At 41.9% G+C, this 19,143-nt stretch overlaps 1 protein-coding gene across 2 annotated transcripts in view; it reads right to left on the bottom strand.

Moving 5' to 3' along the window:
- The window catches only part of SMURF2 (SMAD specific E3 ubiquitin protein ligase 2), a 59,006-nt gene that overhangs the window by 21,123 nt on the left and 18,740 nt on the right, over positions 1-19,143 (bottom strand). For both annotated transcript variants that reach the window (XM_064395252.1, XM_064395253.1), the window contains exons 2-5: positions 10,281-10,319; positions 9,341-9,449; positions 1,868-2,001; positions 1,649-1,714 (exon numbers count right to left, since the gene is read on the bottom strand). In XM_064395252.1, the coding sequence (XP_064251322.1) occupies positions 1,649-1,714; positions 1,868-2,001; positions 9,341-9,449; positions 10,281-10,319 (348 nt within the window). The remainder of the gene's footprint in view (positions 1-1,648; positions 1,715-1,867; positions 2,002-9,340; positions 9,450-10,280; positions 10,320-19,143) is intronic.

Raw genomic sequence — 19,143 nt, 5'->3', positions numbered from 1 at the left:
GTTTTCTGTAGGTTCAGTGCATGATCCAACAGCTCCTGGTGTCAGGGGCAGCCCCAGCAGCATCCCAAGAGAGCCAGAGCTGCTTTGGCTGCACAGGCACATCAGCTAAAGGCAGCCTGGAGTCCAGCCTGTGCCCACACTGCTGCCTAGTTCTGACTGTTTCTCCCAGACCAGCTCTCTCTGAAGTCTCTTTGTCACTCACACTGCAATGCATTTGCCACAGGCCTGCCGGCCCTTTCTGCTTTGGGAGGGGTTCCTGGGCTGGTGTTTCCCTTGAATGAATGGCAGCACTCCCCAGCGATGTGACCAGGATGTGAGTTCATACTCTGGAGGGCAGCATGAGAGCACAGTCCTGCTCTGTGCTGTGCAGCTGCCAGCACACCCTGAACCTGCTCTGCTGTGCACCCAGCTCAGCCTCCCCTCCAAGGGCACCCACACACAAAGGGATGCTCAGGGGACCAGGACACTGCAGCAAAGCCACAGGCAAACCAAACCCACAGCAAAACACACCCCAGAGAAGTGACTGATTCATCCTTTACTCTTCTGTGCAAGCTCATGTGGAAAATTTAATTGAGAACAGCCTGAAGGGTCAGCAAGGCACTTACAAATCCACATTTCTACCATCCTTCACCCTCCTGTGCCACCACACTCTGATCTTAATGCAAGCACTTGCAGATCAGACAGAGACAGACGATTAAAGCAACACCAAGAGGTAAAGTCACAGCTGTTGTTCAACAGAGGGAGGCAAACAAACACACTTATTTGCTGACTAATATTTCAGAGGTGTTCCCTGGCTGACAGAAGTGCTGTTTGGATATAATTTCAACTAGGAACTGAACATAAAACTGAGCATAAAAATTCACTTTTCTTTCCTTCATGTCCCAATATTCTCATTAACATCTTGCTGTATAAATAACGTCCTTATCCTGACCAACTTTTGACTTATATGACCTGTAAGAACTGCTGAGAACTGAGAAGGAACCAAACAAAGAACGGAGAATGCACCAAAAAGAGAGTGTTTATGAAGTTTTTTGTAGATATTTACTTTTCAATTTTCCAGCTTCTAATCTTTTTAATTCTGAAGTTATTTAAAGTTCGTGAGTTCACAGCATGACAAAGCACAGTTATTGAGGTTGTTGACTTGTTTATAAGACTTGTTAATAAGCCATGAAAACACAAAACTAATTGATCAAGTCATCCCAGACAGCAATTTTACTTGCTTATAAGCAAGATGCTTTTTAGGTTTTCCCCAAAACCTAAAGGAAGCACAGCCTTGCTGGAGATCTCAGTGGCCAAGAATTTTGTAGTCAGTTTTTCAGAGACAGCTCACACTCAAACTGCCACCATTCTTTACAGTGAAATTAAAAACTTTCTAATTTTTTTACCTATGGTCTTATTTGCCCAACATTTATTATAATATTTTAGTTTGGGAGCTTTTTTAGGTGGTTTGAGCATTTTGGCTTGCTTTTTGGTTGGTTGGGATTTTTTAAAATTCTCTACCTAAATAATTCTAGCGTGAGGTCCAAATGGCTCTGGCAGTAGACAGGAGAATTCAATATAGAAAACTGACATCTGGAAAAGTTACTTCCATGGCTACTATAGAAACTAAAGATAAAAAGAGAACTATAAAATAAAAACCTTTACTCACCTACTATCTGTCCTCTAACAGTATCATTGTCATTTGGCCCAAGCTTGCAGAGATCCAACCTCTGATCTACAAAATGAGGGCACAAACACCATCACAAACTTTTAAACCACCTGGAAGCTTTACAAAACCCAGCAAAAACCCAGTTAAGTGTCATTCTTCAAAAGCCTGTGCATGCAAGCTTGGGCTGAAAGAGAAGAAACCTGTCCTTAGCTTACTTACAACCAGTGTCTTTAAGGCGGTTGATTGCGTTTGAGAGAAGTCTCACACAACCCAGAAATCCAGCTCCCTGCTTTTTATGAATTTTCTTGTGATTCCACACGCTGATCGTTATCGAATCCGACTTCCCAATGTATCTGAAAAACGTGGAACAGACAGTGCTGTCAGTGGCACTCACTGCACACTTTGATGATGCACCAGAAACCACCTTGGGGGGAAGAAAGATCATCAACCACTACATAAAAGATTTAACACACACTGTAATGGCAAGAGAGAGCAAGTCATCTGCAGGTAAGATGTACATTGTACTTCAATGCAAGCATGTCTCATGGAGGAGCTCACTTGAACACAAACTGCTCTGAAAGCCTGATTTGGGAAGGGGCACTCACATGAACCAAAATGTGCTCAAACAGCAACACGAGCAGGCTGCAGGCTGGCCCTCCACCACAGCTCTGAGCAGCCACAAACATGATCAGCCCATGCTCCAACCCAGCCTGCCCCAAAGGGGACAGTGCTCATGGCACAACAGCAGGGTGGGGCAGCAGGGACAGTGTTCATGGCACCCAGCAGGGTGTGGGGCAGCAGGGACAGTGCTCATGGCACCCAGCAGGGTGGGGCAGCAGGGACAGTGTTCATGGCACCCAGCAGTGTGGGGCAGCAGGGACAGTGCTCATGGCACCCAGCAGTGTGTGGGGCAGCAGGGACAGTGCTCATGGCACCCAGCAGGGTGGGGCAGCAGGGACAGTGCTCATGGCACCCCAGCAGTGTGGGGGGCAGCAGGGACAGTGCTCAGGGCACCCAGCAGTGTGTGGGGCAGCAGGGACAGTGCTCATGGCACCCCAGCAGTGTGGGGCAGCAGGGACAGTGCTCATGGCACCCCAGCAGTGTGGGGGGCAGCAGGGACAGTGCTCATGGCACCCAGCAGTGTGGGGGGCAGCAGGGACAGTGCTCAGGGCACCCAGCAGTGTGTGGGGCAGCAGGGACAGTGCTCATGGCACCCAGCAGGGTGGGGCAGCAGGGACAGTGCTCATGGCACCCAGCAGGGTGGGGGGCAGCAGGGACAGTGCTCATGGCACCCCAGCAGTGTGGGGCAGCAGGGACAGTGCTCATGGCACCCCAGCAGTGTGGGGGGCAGCAGGGACAGTGCTCATGGCACCCCAGCAGGGTGGGGGGCAGCAGGGACAGTGCTCATGGCACCCCAGCAGGGTGGGGGGCAGCAGGAGCAGGGACAGCAGCCCCAGTGCGGGGCAGGAGCCGGGAGCTCTCGGGGTTCTCCTGGAATTCAGGGAGCCCCAGCAGCATCAGGCCAAGCCAGCACAGCTGCAGCTCCCCAGCCAGGGAGGCTGGTTTACCCTCAGGGATGTATGTTTGGGACACACACGGCCCCTTACAGCCACACAGAGCTGGGATGTGCCATGTTCCCTCCTGCCCTGGACTCTCTCCTCACACAGTGCCACGGACGTGCTTGGCCAAAGCTGGATCTGTGTGCACTGCCTTGGGGAAACCTGGACACTGCAGGCTGCTTTATTTCTGCTTTTTTTGTTTGAAGCTTTGTTCTTCACAGGCAATTACTTTGTGAGCTTGTTTTTGTTTTCAAAACTTTCAGAGGACAGTTTCAAAACACTCAAGATAAATCAGTGATTGCCAATACTGAATTATTACGGCTGTTTCAAGTTGAGGGAAATGAATTTGTAACTATGGCTTAGATCCCAAGAATTGCTTGTAGTTCTCTCTTCCCAGACCAGAAATTCTGGCCTTAGTTTAGTTCCAAGTGCTTCTTTGTTGTTTGTTTTTGAATGAAAACTGATCAACCAATGTCTAAATACATCTCCCCACTGACTGTGGCTTTACTGGCTTTTAAACATCTTAATATTTTCATAAATATAGAAATGATACTGTCAAGGTTGGCAAACCAAATAATTGAACTAACTGGCATGACTTAAAATTACAGCTGTGATCAGGTTAACATTTCTCCCATTTTTCCTTTTCCAAAAAGCAGAACTTGTACAACTTCTTTTTCCCACCTGCAGACAGCACCTGACCCAAGAAGTAGGAGACAGAAAAACCTCATGGTTAAAAGTAACCACTGCACATTTACACAAAAACAAACCCAAACAAAACACCAACTTCACATTAAAAAGCCCCAAAGTTTTTTGAATAGTAAACTGATTATATAATATAGGTTAAATTTTTGGCCTTACAACCTTGACAATGCCAATTTTGCATAAAAAACGAGATGAGGATGGGCAATCACGTGCACAGTTGCAGTCTACAATGCTTTATGTACTTAAAACAAATTCTTATGAGAACAGTTTAGGTGCACTTAAAAATAAAGACTTATCATGACCTGTCTTGAATTTTCCAGTTTTCCTTGTTGCTTTAAAAAAGTCAAAGGTATATGGTTAAATACAATTTCATAACAGAACAGTTTGAATAATATGTAGAACAGCTGAATACACAACACAGTTTCCAAGAATTCCTGTAATGTTTCAGGGTGAGGTTCTCAGGGCTGGGACGAACAGTCACCATCCACACCAAGCAGGTGGGAACTCCACATTCTACTATAATCTACTCTTGATTTTTGCACTCAAAAACCTGGGCTGGCTCATACTTTAAAAGGAAATAAGCAAGACAAGCTGCATTTTTCCAAATAAAAATATCTATTTTTTTAATAAAGGAAGAAAAGAAATAGCTAAGTAACATCTAGTTGGCTTTACAGCAAAAGGTTTCACCTACATCTCTGCATCATTTCAGGCACAAAAATCCATGGTTGTATTTAGAGAGTGACAGGAGGACAAGCTGACATTTCCAATTCATTTGGTGGGTAAGTTACATTTGTTTTACATCATCTGGCAATAAAGTTCCAACATAAAAGCCTGAGCTAGGAATTTTATTTTTTATTAAAAAAGAATGTTCCAAAAACTGAAGTGCAACAAACCAAACCACAAACAAAAAACCAGAACCCCCCCATTTTGTGGGATGACTCTCTTCCTCCTTGTAATTAAAGTTCTTGGAGCTTATATTTCTTTTTTTCCTCTATCCTATCACCAACATCTATTTCACAGCTTCAGTACTTCAACAGAGATAACTGGATTAGTATTAATGAAGTGGAAACAGAAATTCAATTGCATACACATTTTGTTGACTTGCATATTTTCTGAACCTTTAAAATTAAGACTCTGGTTAAGAACTGCATGTTCAGAAATTTTAACTTCCCTACTCTTAGCACTTCCACTTCTAAGAAAAAAAAAATCAAATTCATGCCTTACTAGAAACCTCTACATTATTTAAATAAAAAATTAGAAATTTAGAACACGGGGACAATTGTTATTTTGTCTACCACTGAGTAAAGTCTGGAATCAAGTGACTTTTCTTCCCCATGGCATTACATACACTTTCCCTGAAGAGTTCACCTCACTGAAGAAATGTCGACTAAAGAAAGTGGAAAAATATATTCCTGAAAAAACACACCTCTTCCTGATCACAAGCCAAACATACTCCCTCCAGAAAGAGAGAAAAAATGCAGCATCACAAGGTATGCACTCAGGTTTGGGAGCCAGGAATTCCCTATTTCTAATCCATGCTGTCACACAGACTGCTTTTATGACCTGGACAAATTATTTGGTTTTTTCCTCCATTTTCCCATTTCTGACTTTTTTTCTGATATAATCTCAGTGTTCTGCTTTGAGCTACCAACTGCTTTCAGACTGGGGAGAAGAGGATGTGAAGAGACAGAATGAAAAATAGCACCCCAATTTTTCTCTGCCATCTTCATTCACTTCCCTCCTGGCATTTCCCATCTGTGCAGCAACTGAAGGGTGTCAGAGCCTCTGGGTGGTCCCCAGGACCTGCCAGGGCTGTGGCTGAGGCAGGGATGGGGCAGGGATGGGGCAGGGACACGTGGTACTCACTGGCTGCTGCAAAGGGCATCAGCTTCATCCAAGGCCCAGGTGAGAAGGAAAAGCAGTTGCACAGAGCTGTTTGATGGCTCTTCAGGAGCTCATCTAGATGGGATTGTCTAAAGCAGCACTAGGCAGAGCTGCTGCCTTCTCTCCCTGAGAAACATCCAGGATCCTTAGCATTAACTAGACAAAATAGAGTCAGAGGACTGGGGGAGAAAAGTGATTCTGCCAGGGCAGTGCAGCAGCCAGAGGATGTGAATGCACCAGAGAGCAGCAGAAGCTGCAGTGAGGAGATTTTGGGAAGAGGAGGAGTTATTTGTGGGAGTTGGGTGAGGTTCCACTGGAGAGAGACCACTAAGGAAAAGAGTCCATGCAGGACCTGGGGGTGAGGACTTGAGGGGCACAGACTAAAGCTGGGTTTGAGCAGGTTTGGGTGGAGATGATGGCACCAACACCTTGCAGAGAGAAACAGGGGAGGGGACCTGCTGTGCCTTAAGGGCAGGGGCTGCTGGGGAGCCTGGGGCACACTGGGGCAATGTGGGAGAGGGAAGAAAGGGGAAGGAAGAGGAAAAGGGGATTTAATTTCCTGAACTGCTGCTTTAGGTAGTTTAGTTCTGAATGCAAAAAGTCTGTAAATGTGTCAAGTCTGGTTATTCAAAAGCTCTGAGGAAAGGCCTGAACAATAGGGAAAACACAAACAAGACTGAAAATAAGGAAGGGGAATACATCCAGGGCAAGCATGGTATTTTACTGACATTAAACTACATCCAGACAGCAACTATTTGGCAATTTCTTTCTGGAAAGTCTCCCAGATTCCCCCTCTCTACACACACACCCATCTAGGCTGAAGAATCCAAGCAGCTAATTCAACCACTTCCTTTTCACACGAAGACCTGAATTAAGAACCACATAAGGCAGAAGCTAACCCCTTTTTGCTCTTCAGAACACTGCAGAAGTCCTTCTAAAAATTCTTATACAACAGAATATCTACTTATGCTGAATCAGGTTAGCAAGCCACAAAATTCTCTTGGAATTAGCAACTTAATTCAGACATTGCTACATGAATGTATTAAAACAGCTCCATCTGACTGTGCCATTTGCATCTGCCACCATATGGTACATGAAAAAATTATCTTAATATCTGATGCAGATGAAAAACTGAGACCTGGCATTGAGTATATTATACAGCAAAAATTTACTTTACAATAATAGCCAGGCAGTGAGTTGTTGTACCAAAGAGATTTAATCTTTTACTGCTGTGTTAAATAGGAAGTGAAGATAATGTGACTGATGTTTATAAATGGAAATACATTTCCTTAGAGTAAGGAATAACAGGTGACACTGTAACAGGGGTTAAATTATTATGAAGGAAATTTGGAGAGGGAAAGGATTATTTTCTAATAACAAGGCTTGACACCACACTGAATTTTACTTTGGATTAGAAATACTGGATATACTTCTGTCACCAAGGAATTCAACAGCCAGAATCAAAGAAAGAAGTTTTCCCCAGAGGACAAGATTTTATATTGAAAATAATACACTAACTCAACAAAATAACATTTTTAAGGGAACTTCTCTGAACAAGAAAAAAACACACCACCACCCACAAAAAATACTTCACACAGGTCTAAATTCCATTGGACAATCCAGCAAGAGATGCTTCAAATCTGCTCAAGCAAAACATTCTGCCAGAACCCCCCTTTTTCTCTCTGCTTTGTATTATATGTTGTGGATTACAATCACAGCTTTGGAAAGACAATACAGTATCCAGATACAACCATGGCTTGTTCTATAAAACAACCTAAAAATACCTCCTCATCATCCTTCCTTAAAAGTTACAACCAGAAAGGATTTTTTTCTAAAGATTTTACAGTTTTTTTCCATTACTCTTCTTGCATATCAACATCCTTCCTCATTTCCCACATCCTCTGCTTCTTTTCTCCAGAAGGGAATCAAATCATCAGCCCAGGGAGCACTGAGCAGCCTTGACAGCCACTCCAGACAACTCCACTGTCCCACAGCACTTCAAACTGGCCCGTACTGGGGCAGCCACAGGGAGCCAGCAGGAATTCCACACAGCATTTTGACATCTCCCACACAGAATCTCACAGAGTGCCAAGCGATGCCCTCCCCAGCTGCACAAGGGTTACAGAAGGATTTGCACTCAGCCATGCTGGCAGCACTTCCCACTCTCTGTCCCTGGAAAGCTGTGCATTAATGCTCATTAACAGGACCCACCTAACTAAAAAACAATCAAAGTCTGTGCTTGGTTTCAGGGATTTCTCCTTAGCTCTACTCTGATCCTTGGAGAGGACATGGGAAGGCAAAGGTCTGAACCTTTGAACAAACAAAGAGAACCTCTGAAATCTCCATTCTGTATAAATCAATATTTTGATAGGTTTAGTACCATTAAAAAACCAAGTTAACTTACAATTCCTTCAATTGAAAAGAGAGCCACTTGCTACACATGAACTTAAAACTTGTTTTGCATCCATTTCTCTAATGAATATGAATTACAGTCTCACATGCAGAATCTAAGCTTGAATTGGGTTTGGATAATAAAACTATAATATTATTATTTCACTAAACTGCCATGATACTTTGTTAAGCAGTGAAGAAAATGGTCTGTAACCTGCACTAACACATTATGAACAAGGACTTGACATATTTAGTCTTGGATATTCAAATAAGGAGGAAATCAAGACATGACTTTAAACCAGGCCTTTCATATTCTGCTGTGAGACCCATCAAGCAGCTTTTCTTGTGAAAAAGAGGGAAAAGAAATTGTCTGTGTACCAATACCAACTTGCTGTAGATTTGGTGATGGCCAAAGTTAACATAAATATGCTCAAACAGTTTCTAATAATATAGGACAGGGAATGGAGCCATGGGGAAAAAGTCAGAGATCAGAACAGGAGAACACAAAGAAGCAAAACAGTTCATTTCTCTTCCTGATCTTTCATCACAAGGAAAAAGATAAAGAATAAAAGACAAGGAAAATAAAGCATGCACAGAGACCTACATAAAAATCAACGCTTTAATAACTTATATTGTACAGAAATATTCTATGCTTTAGAAAGAGGACATGACATATATGTGCCATACTGATTCTACTGCTCAGAAGCACCAAAAGGTGCTCAAGTGATGATAACAATAATTCAGTGAGAACATTTGGGACAGAAAATGACAGAAAGGAGAGAAAATTGAACAAAAGGCACACAGAGAAAAAGATACTGTGGCACCACAACCAACAAAATTGCATCAAGAGAAGAGCAGTTTGAGGGAAATGCTGTCAATTACTTGCTTCATTTTAACATGAAAATACCACAATAAAACAATGCTGTAGTCCATGTAAGCATGCTGCAGATGTCAGCACCACAAAAACAAGTGCAGTGTTTAAACTTTGAGGTAAATGAGAAAGTGGAATTTTGCTAGGTGGACTTTTCACTCAAACTTATAAAAGTCTGGGATACTTTCTAAGCCATACATAGGACAGGATAAAGAACATCTGACATTGTCTGTGTAATTTAGAGGATTTCACTTCAAACCTTTGGTTATCACTGTTACCACCTACAGGTCATAATGCTGATTCCATTTGGGATCAAGTGTATTCTTCACAGTATCTGTAGAATGGCATTGGCCAGATCCATCCACCACAACCTTAGCAAAGGGATCAGGAAGTCCTACAAGGAGGAAAAGAAAAAAAAGCTGCAAAGTGGATCAGGATGCTTTGAAGTCCTTTATCATTGCTCAGTTATCTAATCTTTTATTTGAAGATTTATTTGCCTTTTATTCATAAATAAGCCCCCTACTTTGTCAATGGGAATAACATGACGTATTAAGCATGGGAAATGGGTAAAATAGCAATTTATTTCACTGATATACAGAAATTCAGACAGAAGCAATGTTTTAGAAGTTTCTCAAATCCCAGTATAATTCTGGATCATTGCCTCTTCTATCTCTTTCCAAAGCTCAGGTTTGCTCTTCTGAATTCCTCCTGCTCCCAGGTGGGAGGTGGCAGGCAGGTGATCTGTGCATGCAGGACACAGACAATGGCATTCCTTTCTGCCTTCTTCATCTACTTCTTAGCACTTCTTTCAAAACATTATTAAAATTAATTAAAATATAATTTTAGAGTACGTTTGGGTTATGAGGTGGTTATTAATAATTAAGGAGCACATCTGTTTGCTTGACAAAAGGTTCTTGGATGAAAAATGACTTAATAAATATATGACACTAAATTTGAAAAACATGTAATTTGCCTGAGTGGATGAATTTGTTTCCCACTCCCATAAAAACAGACAGAGTGTGTCAGTGTGATAATTATTATTATGATTCTGTGATGAGTGTCACCTAAGACAAAAACAGAAGCCCTGAAATAAAACATCAAAGCCTTCAGCCCCCTTACTGCAAATATCTCAATATAATGATCATATGCAAATATGGGACTATAGAACTTGCAAAATCTTTATTCCATCTATAAATAAATGTATAAAACTATAACAGCTACTTACGGAAAAAGTCCTTTTTCACCAAGTTTTTTGCACACAGTACTGCAAGAAGAACAGAAATACAAAATTAAGTTACTGATTGCCAACTTTACAAAAACGTTATTTTATCTGTCCAGCACTTCAGAAAATCTTGCTTAAAATAAAACGAACATAAATGAACTGTGCTCCTTCATCATTTACACTGCCATGGGAATTAATTCCTGAAAGCTGAGCTGGAAGTGTCATCTGCACCTGGAGGCAGATAACAGTGCAAGTGAGATGGTCGTGCTTTCCTCAGGCAATAGTTTCACGTGGCTTTTTTTTCTCCCCATCAACCGTTTTGCCAACTGTGAGTTCACCAGGGAGGGACCTGGAGCACTCCAGGCTCACCACAATCAGTGCTGGGACACGAGCAGGGGCTCATGCTCAGTTCTAGAGCCCAGCAAAAGCTTCCTTGATCATAAAAAGCAGAACATTAGGCAGCCAAGGCTCTGCTGTTATCCTGCATCCTTAATAAATAAAAGGTTTTACCTGAAAAGCATTTGGGTGGAGCACACTAACTTCTAAAGCCAGAGTTTTGATGGTTCCAAAGATATCTTTTATTTGTAGCAGCTGATAATTGTTTCAGGCTTTTTTTGTTTGTTTGTTTAAATTAAAAGGAAGGAACATTTGCATTTGTCAACTAAAAATACCCAGGGGAAAACAATCTCCTACGAGAATAAATTTAAATAAACAAATAAATAAATAAAAGGTCAAAGGGGACAAATTTCATATAAAGGTGCCAAGGTACACAAAGAAGACTTCACAAACTGCACCACTGCTCAACCACTATGCTTATCTATTATCACAGGTTTAGTAAGCAGGAAATATTAGATTCCCCTGTGAAACATTAAAATATTTACTGATAACACAAAAGGATTCTTGGGGATTGAGCAAAAGCATGAATTCCCACAGCTAGTATTAAAAAAAAAAGGGGGGGTGGGGAGTGGGAAGAGTTATTTGGTTGGAACCTGATGCTGCAAGAGATTCCTCACTATATGATTCCCTTGGATATTTTTCCTATGAGATCGCCAATAGTTCTTACTGCCAGGAAATGCAAAGACAGAGAAGTGCATCCAATAATCACATCCCACAGGCACCACCTAAAAGCAAACACCATTGGTCATCCTTCCCCCCCAGAACACCCTCCCACTGATCCTGCAAGGCTCCTGATCCCCAATTTCTGCCTAAACAAAAGCAGGCAGAGGCAATCCATGAGCACTCCCATGGACATCTCCACAGCCAGGGCAGAGAAGCACCACCCTGGGCAGTCTAAACAATGGAATTCATCTTTTCCCAATTTTTACATTCATAAAGATGCTGATTTTAATGAAGCTGCTTTTCACTGGAAGTCAGCACTGTAAAATCTGGCTACAACTCTGCTCAGGTCTGAGGAGTTTTGGTCCTCCATAAAACACAAGGAGATGCCTATCAGTGCCTACAGGGAGCCACAGAACAACTCCACAACTCCTTCAACTGACCTATTCCACAGGAAAGGGACATTTCTATTCCACAGGAAAGTTCCCAGGAAAATTTCAGCACAGCAGTCTGATACAAGGGGCTGCTAACAACACTGTTACCCTGATAAAGAAGTGCATGTTCCAGGTTGTAGCTGCTGGGGTTTTTTAAAGATGATAAAAGTAGTAAGTGTAATTTCTCTCCATTCAAAGACATGCTGGTAGTCCTAAAGCAGAGCTCCATTTAAGGGATTTTCACCCAATAATTTCAATCTGAACAGTCAAGAGTAACAAAACACCAAGAGAGAGTCAAATGTTTCAGGTATTTGATACCCAGCATTCAAGTACATATAGGAAAGAGATTGTCACATCACTGCTCCACAAATCAAATAAAGTTCTTTGGATGGTGTAATAAAAAAATCCAGTTTTCAAAGGCTTCCTTGTGCCCAACAATCTAAAGTTTACGCTACCCAGAACTCTGAGAACAACCTAAAGGCATCTGAAAAAGAAGAGGTAATAGAAAAACTGCTTTTGCTGCTCCTTAAGGTTTTATTACACCAAGAACATCCTCAGATGAGTGACAACACAACAGACATCATCTGCCCAAGAACTGCAATAGGTTATTGCTCACCAGCCACCTTTCATCTAGTGGCAAAAAACTTCAAGTAAAATAGATGCTAACTTTCTAAAATAGCTAAAAAATATTAATTACTGTCACAGTTTTACTCATTACAAGCAATGGCAAGTGTCAAGTGAAGCTGAGGGCTTAAAATCCAATAGTTAAGCCAAATTCATGTACAGCACAGCCACACGGGGTGCTCCTGAAACTTGTATAATGTCCAAGACACAAGAGGTTCAACTATTCTTGTGACAGAAATTGTAATGTTAACTAATTACAAACACTTCTTTTCAAAAAGAAAGTAAGCCTGCCAGTGCAATTTAACTCAAGTCTCATTTTTATAAGATTGGGCACACGCAGAGCACACAGACTAATAACTGCTTCCCCAACAATTAGCCATGAGTGAACAAACTAGTATTTTTGGCTCAACTTTTCCCTCTTTAGTAACCACATTTAAGGCAAGTCAGATGTCAACCCACTCTGGCTTTGTCAGGTTAACAAATCAGGAGAGATGCTGAGAAAGCTTCCACTAACAACACCCTCTCTGCCAGGTATTTCTAGGTGAAAAAGCCCAGTCCCAGGAGCATCAGCTCAACTCAAAGTGAAACAATCTTTTTCCACACACAGAGCTCTCATCTATCTCAGGACTTTTTTTGGACTTTTCCCACTGATGGGAAAAGTACCAGAGTTTATGCTCCACTTTTCTAACAGTTTCAACACTGTATTAAAACCTGTCCTGAATATTCTGATAACCAGCTGATTAATAGTTCCTTGAGAATAAAGGCTAAGGAAGTTTGGTTTCCTGTGGATTTATGTTTCATGGTTGACTGGAGGCTTTTCCCCTGGGCATTCAGACAGACCCTCCCCACGCAGGCTCTCCCCTGGTCTGGCAGTGCAGGATCTGCTGCAGCTTTTTCCTCTGGCTTCAGGTCACTGCCAGGGTCTCCTCTCATCCAGGCAATGACTCGCACTAAACTCGCGGGACTTAATTATCTTTGAGTCCTCTATCCTAGGCTCAATTTAAGCTAAAGATTCAAAACCCAGAAAGAACTACAGGGAGATTTCTTTCCCTTGACAAAGGCAAGTGAAAGCGCTGATGATTCTGGACCCAACGCTCATCGTTATCAGATCTACTCAGCCCCAGCACTAATGGATCCTCTGGAGGCACAAGGGCACTGCAGAAGGTTATTTATTATGTGGATGTGCTGGTTTTAAAGCACTTTCTGTTACAATTATTTTGAAACAAAAAGTTAAGCTATTTAAACTTGCACTGGAACTAGAATGCAAACCAATGGCTGGATATTCTGAAAAAAAACCAGGGGGTGTGTTGTACCAGAAGTGCATCATCAAATGACATTAATGGCTTCTAGCACACATGTGTAGATAAAGTATTCATTACAGAGTATCAGTGAGTCAATGGATAGCTATGTTTCTGTTTATTACAGACTTCCTGGGTAGTCTACAGAAAAGAGAACATTAATATTCCAATATATACGTGCCAAGACAAACAGCACACCAATTTTAAATAGTTTACATACATTGAATATTTTTTATCATGCTTTATGATCTCATTCTAACATATGCTACTCAGGTCCTCTCACAAAAACATTCAAAGAGCATAATGTTATGAGCTACCCAGTCTCTTTCTATGACAGCTTTGCCACAGAGTCCACAAATATTCAAAAATAGGAATTAAGTGAATCATATTTGCCAATTTCCTTTTTTCTTATTTATTACTCCTGTGACTGACAAAGAATGGTTTACTGAAAAATAATGTAACTATTATAAGTAAATGCAAAATATTTAGTATCCCCAAACGCTTGTAATCTATGTGTTAGCTATTAAAATTTACATGCAATTATAGAGGGGGTGAATAATTGGTTCAACTCACATAAAAACTGAAAGGAACTATGACTATTGAAAAGGTCAATTTAATAGAAAGATAAATATTTCCCTCTCATTTTCTGAACTCTGTTTATTCTTTTTGCTAGTTACTGAAGAACTCTTGTTACAACTGCTGCTAACTTTGGAACCAGTCTTACAGAAAAATCCAACTTTTAATGACATCAAGCTGTTGTTAGGGAAGGTATCCAATGTTATACATTACCACTGTTTTTTGTAAGTATGAAAAAGTACGTTTATTTCAGAATAATAAGTATATCAGTAACACCAGGTCTCCACAGTTAGAGGGAGGAAGAACATGAAGTGGAAAGAGAGCTCCAATGCCCGCGTTGAAAACAAGTAAGAAGTGATAAAGATCTATGAGATTTCACAGAATCACCACCTCTCAGACATGAGCTCAGAGTCTTCAATGATCTATTCACCTCCAAAGGCGGGGTAGCACCAGAATGAGTGCTGAGGGAGCAACCTTAGAGGGAAAGAAAGTGCTATGTGAATTCAAGGAACCCGGACATTTAAGGGCTGTGTATTCAACCCTTGTGGGTATTTCCAGCCTGTATCAAACTGTTTGTAGCCAATTTGTTCACCACATTCACCTGCAAAACAGGAACACCACTACTTTATTTCACTTCACAGGTAGGTTTTCGTGTTACATTACCTGCATGTTTGTAGCACTCAGTTATCTGTTATTATGCACCTCTTTATTTATGCCAAATGACAAGGTTTAAATGTGTTTGTACCCAGCAGCCTGAGGTACAAACACCTCAGGGCTACAGCTGTAGACAATCATTTTACAAATATATTAGTCATAAAATTCCTATGTTAAAAATAATATTGCTTAAGCCATCTTAAGTACGTTGTTTTTAAATGTGTATATTTGAGACACACCAATACTATCAAAGAAAAATTAAGGAAGACAGGTAAGAAAAAAAACCAGTCATGAATGTCCATGGGAGTGAGCACACCCACTGCAGAAGGAAACACACAATCAACACATTTCAGTCTACACATGGCTCAGCAGAACCCCCATGCCATGGCAAACATCCATCCGTAAGAACCCACACTGTGTCAACACACAGCCCCGAGGTTATGGGGAGGAAAGCACTCGCTCCAAAGCTAAGATTATGTTTTCTAATCTTCTGGCTTTCCACGTGTCATCACCACAGAAGAACAAGTTCAGCCTTCTGAATCCAACCAACAGTTTGAACATTATCATTCCTGTTGGTTTTTCCTTCCCCGAGGGATTTTCTCCCAGAAAAAGCACTTGTTCAAGAACATATGTAACACACGGGAGAGCGACAGGCTGCCTATCAATTTTTACCACAATGGCTCATTTTGAAGACAAGTCTTTCTTCCCCCACAGAAACACCATCTTTTACTGAAAGCCATTAGCGTTGGGTTTTGTGATCAGATCCCAGTTGTTTGCATGTTCTTTGCGGGGCAATACAATCACCGAAATAAGTCCCAGCTGTAGAAACACAATGCTATGCTGTTGCTAATGTGTGTTGTACTGATAATGAATGGTCGTCTATGCTTTAATCTGAATAAAGCTCCCAACTGCTCTGCCTCTCCTTGCCAAAAATTCCCCTTCCTCCTCCAGACTGTGGTTGCATTCCAATTACACTGCTGATTGGAATGAGCCTGCTTGGGGGAGGGAGAGGGAGGAAGGCAAATGAAGCCACACTCACACCCCTCCTCGCCTTCACGGCTGCCCCTGGGACCCAGAAATCGCTTGGGTGTTTGAATCTAAGGCTGACATGATGTACTTTTCTCCGCAATGTACAAAACTCTTTGCAAATTCACTTATTTCTTTTAGAAAAGCCATTTGTGACAGGCAAACAGCACACTGTGCACAGGTTCCAGCAGGATGGCTCAATACTTTAAACAGTTTTAAACAAATTCCTACTGGTTTCTTCCACTGTTGGCACACTCACAAGAAACTTATATTTTCCTGCTTGTACTCCCTCCTCGGACCTGCCTGAATTCCCACATGGGAAAATATAAAACAGGAGGTCCTCAACTATTTATTGAACAAAGAGCTGTAAATAATGCCTTATGGATTTTGCAAATACAGCTGTTGAGGTAATAACTACCTCAATTAAGGTTTTGAAACAAAATTGTTTACCCTAACTATTCACATGAAGTTTTATTTTACAGTTAATCTCTCCGAGGAAGTTTTTTAAGGTTCCATTTCCTTTGAAAGGTGCTTTTTCTGCAAATGAACAAAATGTGACAGAACACCACCGTAAAACTCAGTTTCCTTTTGCTTAATGAAATTCCTTCATTTTTGAAGGTTGCAATGGATTGCTGTCAAGAAGGGACACACAAAGACAGGTAAACCTAGCAAATACTGTATTTTACAGGTGCACAGGGGTTTGGAGTCGAGGTCTTGCAGCACGAAATGGGTCAGAACACAGCAGCTGACCATTATTGTGAGCAGATTGGAGCGCCCTGGAAGGTTTCAGGTTGCACCCAACAGTTCAGGGGGCTGCAGCTGCTCCTCCCTCAAAGCAGGTCCAGCCAGCACAGGGATGCAAGGTGCAGCAGGAAGCTCAACTGGCTTAACAGAAAATCAACCTTCTGGGCAGACAGATTAGTTCACCGTGGGCTCCTAGAGCTGCACAGACTCACCCTTTGCCATCTGCAAACCTGTGGCAAAGGAAGTGGCACAAGCACCAGGGAGGATCAGCCAAGCTGCCCTTGCTGCAGTTGTGCTGGAGAAGTGCACCCCATAAAACAAAACGCTACCCCAATGTTTTCATTTTAATGCAGATATATAGTTTCTCCTCCTGCCTCTGTTTGGCGGCTCCAGAAATGTATTTTATTAAAAACAAAATTAAGTTAAAAGCAGATTTTGCCACCAGTATACCAACATAACCAGTTAACACCCTTCAGTTTTTAGAGACACAATCTTCTCCTTAAACATTCAGCTTTTCCATTTCCCATTGCACATTCAGAAATGCAGAACTAAAACACAAAAAAGCACTTCTCTTGCAAGTACAGACACAATTACTTCCAGGCTGCTCTGTTTTACTCATGGACAGCTGTTCCTTCTGGGTCTCACAAAGCAACAGAAATTCAGAATAACCCACTGGGCTCTAAACTGGAGTCAGTATGAAACATGTACACACACAGAGAACGGTAGGATCATTATTTTCCCCAATACTTCATTGGTAAATTCAGCATCACCCAAATCAACACTCCAAACTCCACCCTCTGCAGGGCCCAGTGGAGCTGCAGGTGCCACATGCCAGCACATGGAAGCCCAGCTCACCCAAGGACACTGACAGGCTGATGCTGGTGTCAGACTCTGCTCAATGGCACCCAAGGCAATCCTCTCCCCCAGCCCTGCATCCCAGCTCTGCAGCAGGAAGAGCTGCAGGGCAAGCAGCCAGGTGCACCCCAAACACCATCCCTGGGCTGCTGCACCTGGGTTTCTTCTCCTGATGTGAACCAGGAGCTGCACCACACGATCCCTTCTGCTCCTGATGGGAGCCAGGGCAGCTGGGAGGGGATGGTGACATCTTCAACAGGCACAGCTGCCTCCCTGCACATCTACAGCTTATACTGCTAGGAAATTAATTTCTAATTCTCTTACAGACTTATAAACCTTGTTTAAATCAAATGCAAACTTAGAATCATGTACCAATTCTAGCTCTTATTAAGAATAGGTATTAGAACAATTTGAAAGTACTAATGGATTTTTAAAGTGCTATTTAATACTAACATGTCAGGTTGCAGAAAAATATTCTGAGTGACATATAAAAGCATCACTGTTAAACTCATGTCCAAACACAAGGTAGACAGCTTTAAAATAAACTCAATTAAAATATGCATTAGTATAAATATGGTACTAGAAAAGCACTTTTAACAAGAATTTCCTTAACTAATTGTTATAATTCTAAATTTTCCCATAAACACATTTCTCTAAGTTCAACACAAGCCAGATGCTACATCCTTAATACATGACATGTAAAGCGAAACCCATTTCCAAGGATCACATACATTATAAGCATTGTCAGTTAGAAACCCGTGCCTCAACAAATCAGAATTTTTCCCTGGGACTAAACAAACAAACCCATAATAATCAGCAATATGCATATCCAGAAGTGACAAATGCCCTAATAATGCAATATAATTTAAACTGCTGCAAAAGATGCCAGAACCTAACACAAATCCAGTCCATTTTCTGTTCAACAGATTCACTCTAAGTTCTCCACAAGAATTGGCTGTGCTGTGACTAAATTTAGAATTCCAGACCCATATAACTTGCACATAATGTAACTCATGGAGTATAAAACTCCAAATGAAAACATCACACATTTATCAGAGGGAACAAAGATGCACCGCATCACTGGATAGAAACAGTTACGCCAATAAATCATTCATCTCATGCAATAATAAAATTCTGGGAGAGAGTGTCCAAGGAAGGCTATTTTAAATTCCCGTAAGGGAAGGATGGCAGGACAGCGACTCCAGACTGCAGCAGTCTGTGCAGGACTCGTGGCCACGGCCAGATGGAGCCTGCCCAGATTTGCCATGTTTAGACTCCTGTTTTTACATCACGATGTCTACTTCACAGCATTGTTTCACTGTAAACAAAAGGCTTCCTTTTCCACTTCTCCTCCCTTACTTCGCTCCAAGCCAAGAGTAAAACAAAACACAAAACCCCCCAGCCCATTGAATTCCTCCTCCGTGCAGCTCCTGCATTCACGTTTCCCAGATTCATTGAGCGATGGGCTCGCTGCCACACACGTCACCCACCCTATTCATGTGTCCACTTTGTTTGATACGCCTCTCAAGAGGTAAAGGAAAGAAATTATGCTGCCACTTCTGCAATGAAGATAGCAGCCCTCCCTAGGCACTGCAAACC

The sequence above is a fragment of the Passer domesticus genome, chromosome 20 (assembly GCF_036417665.1).
Source record: "Passer domesticus isolate bPasDom1 chromosome 20, bPasDom1.hap1, whole genome shotgun sequence".
NCBI lineage: Eukaryota > Metazoa > Chordata > Aves > Passeriformes > Passeridae > Passer > Passer domesticus.
This window is presented reverse-complemented; position numbering and strand designations above follow the sequence as displayed.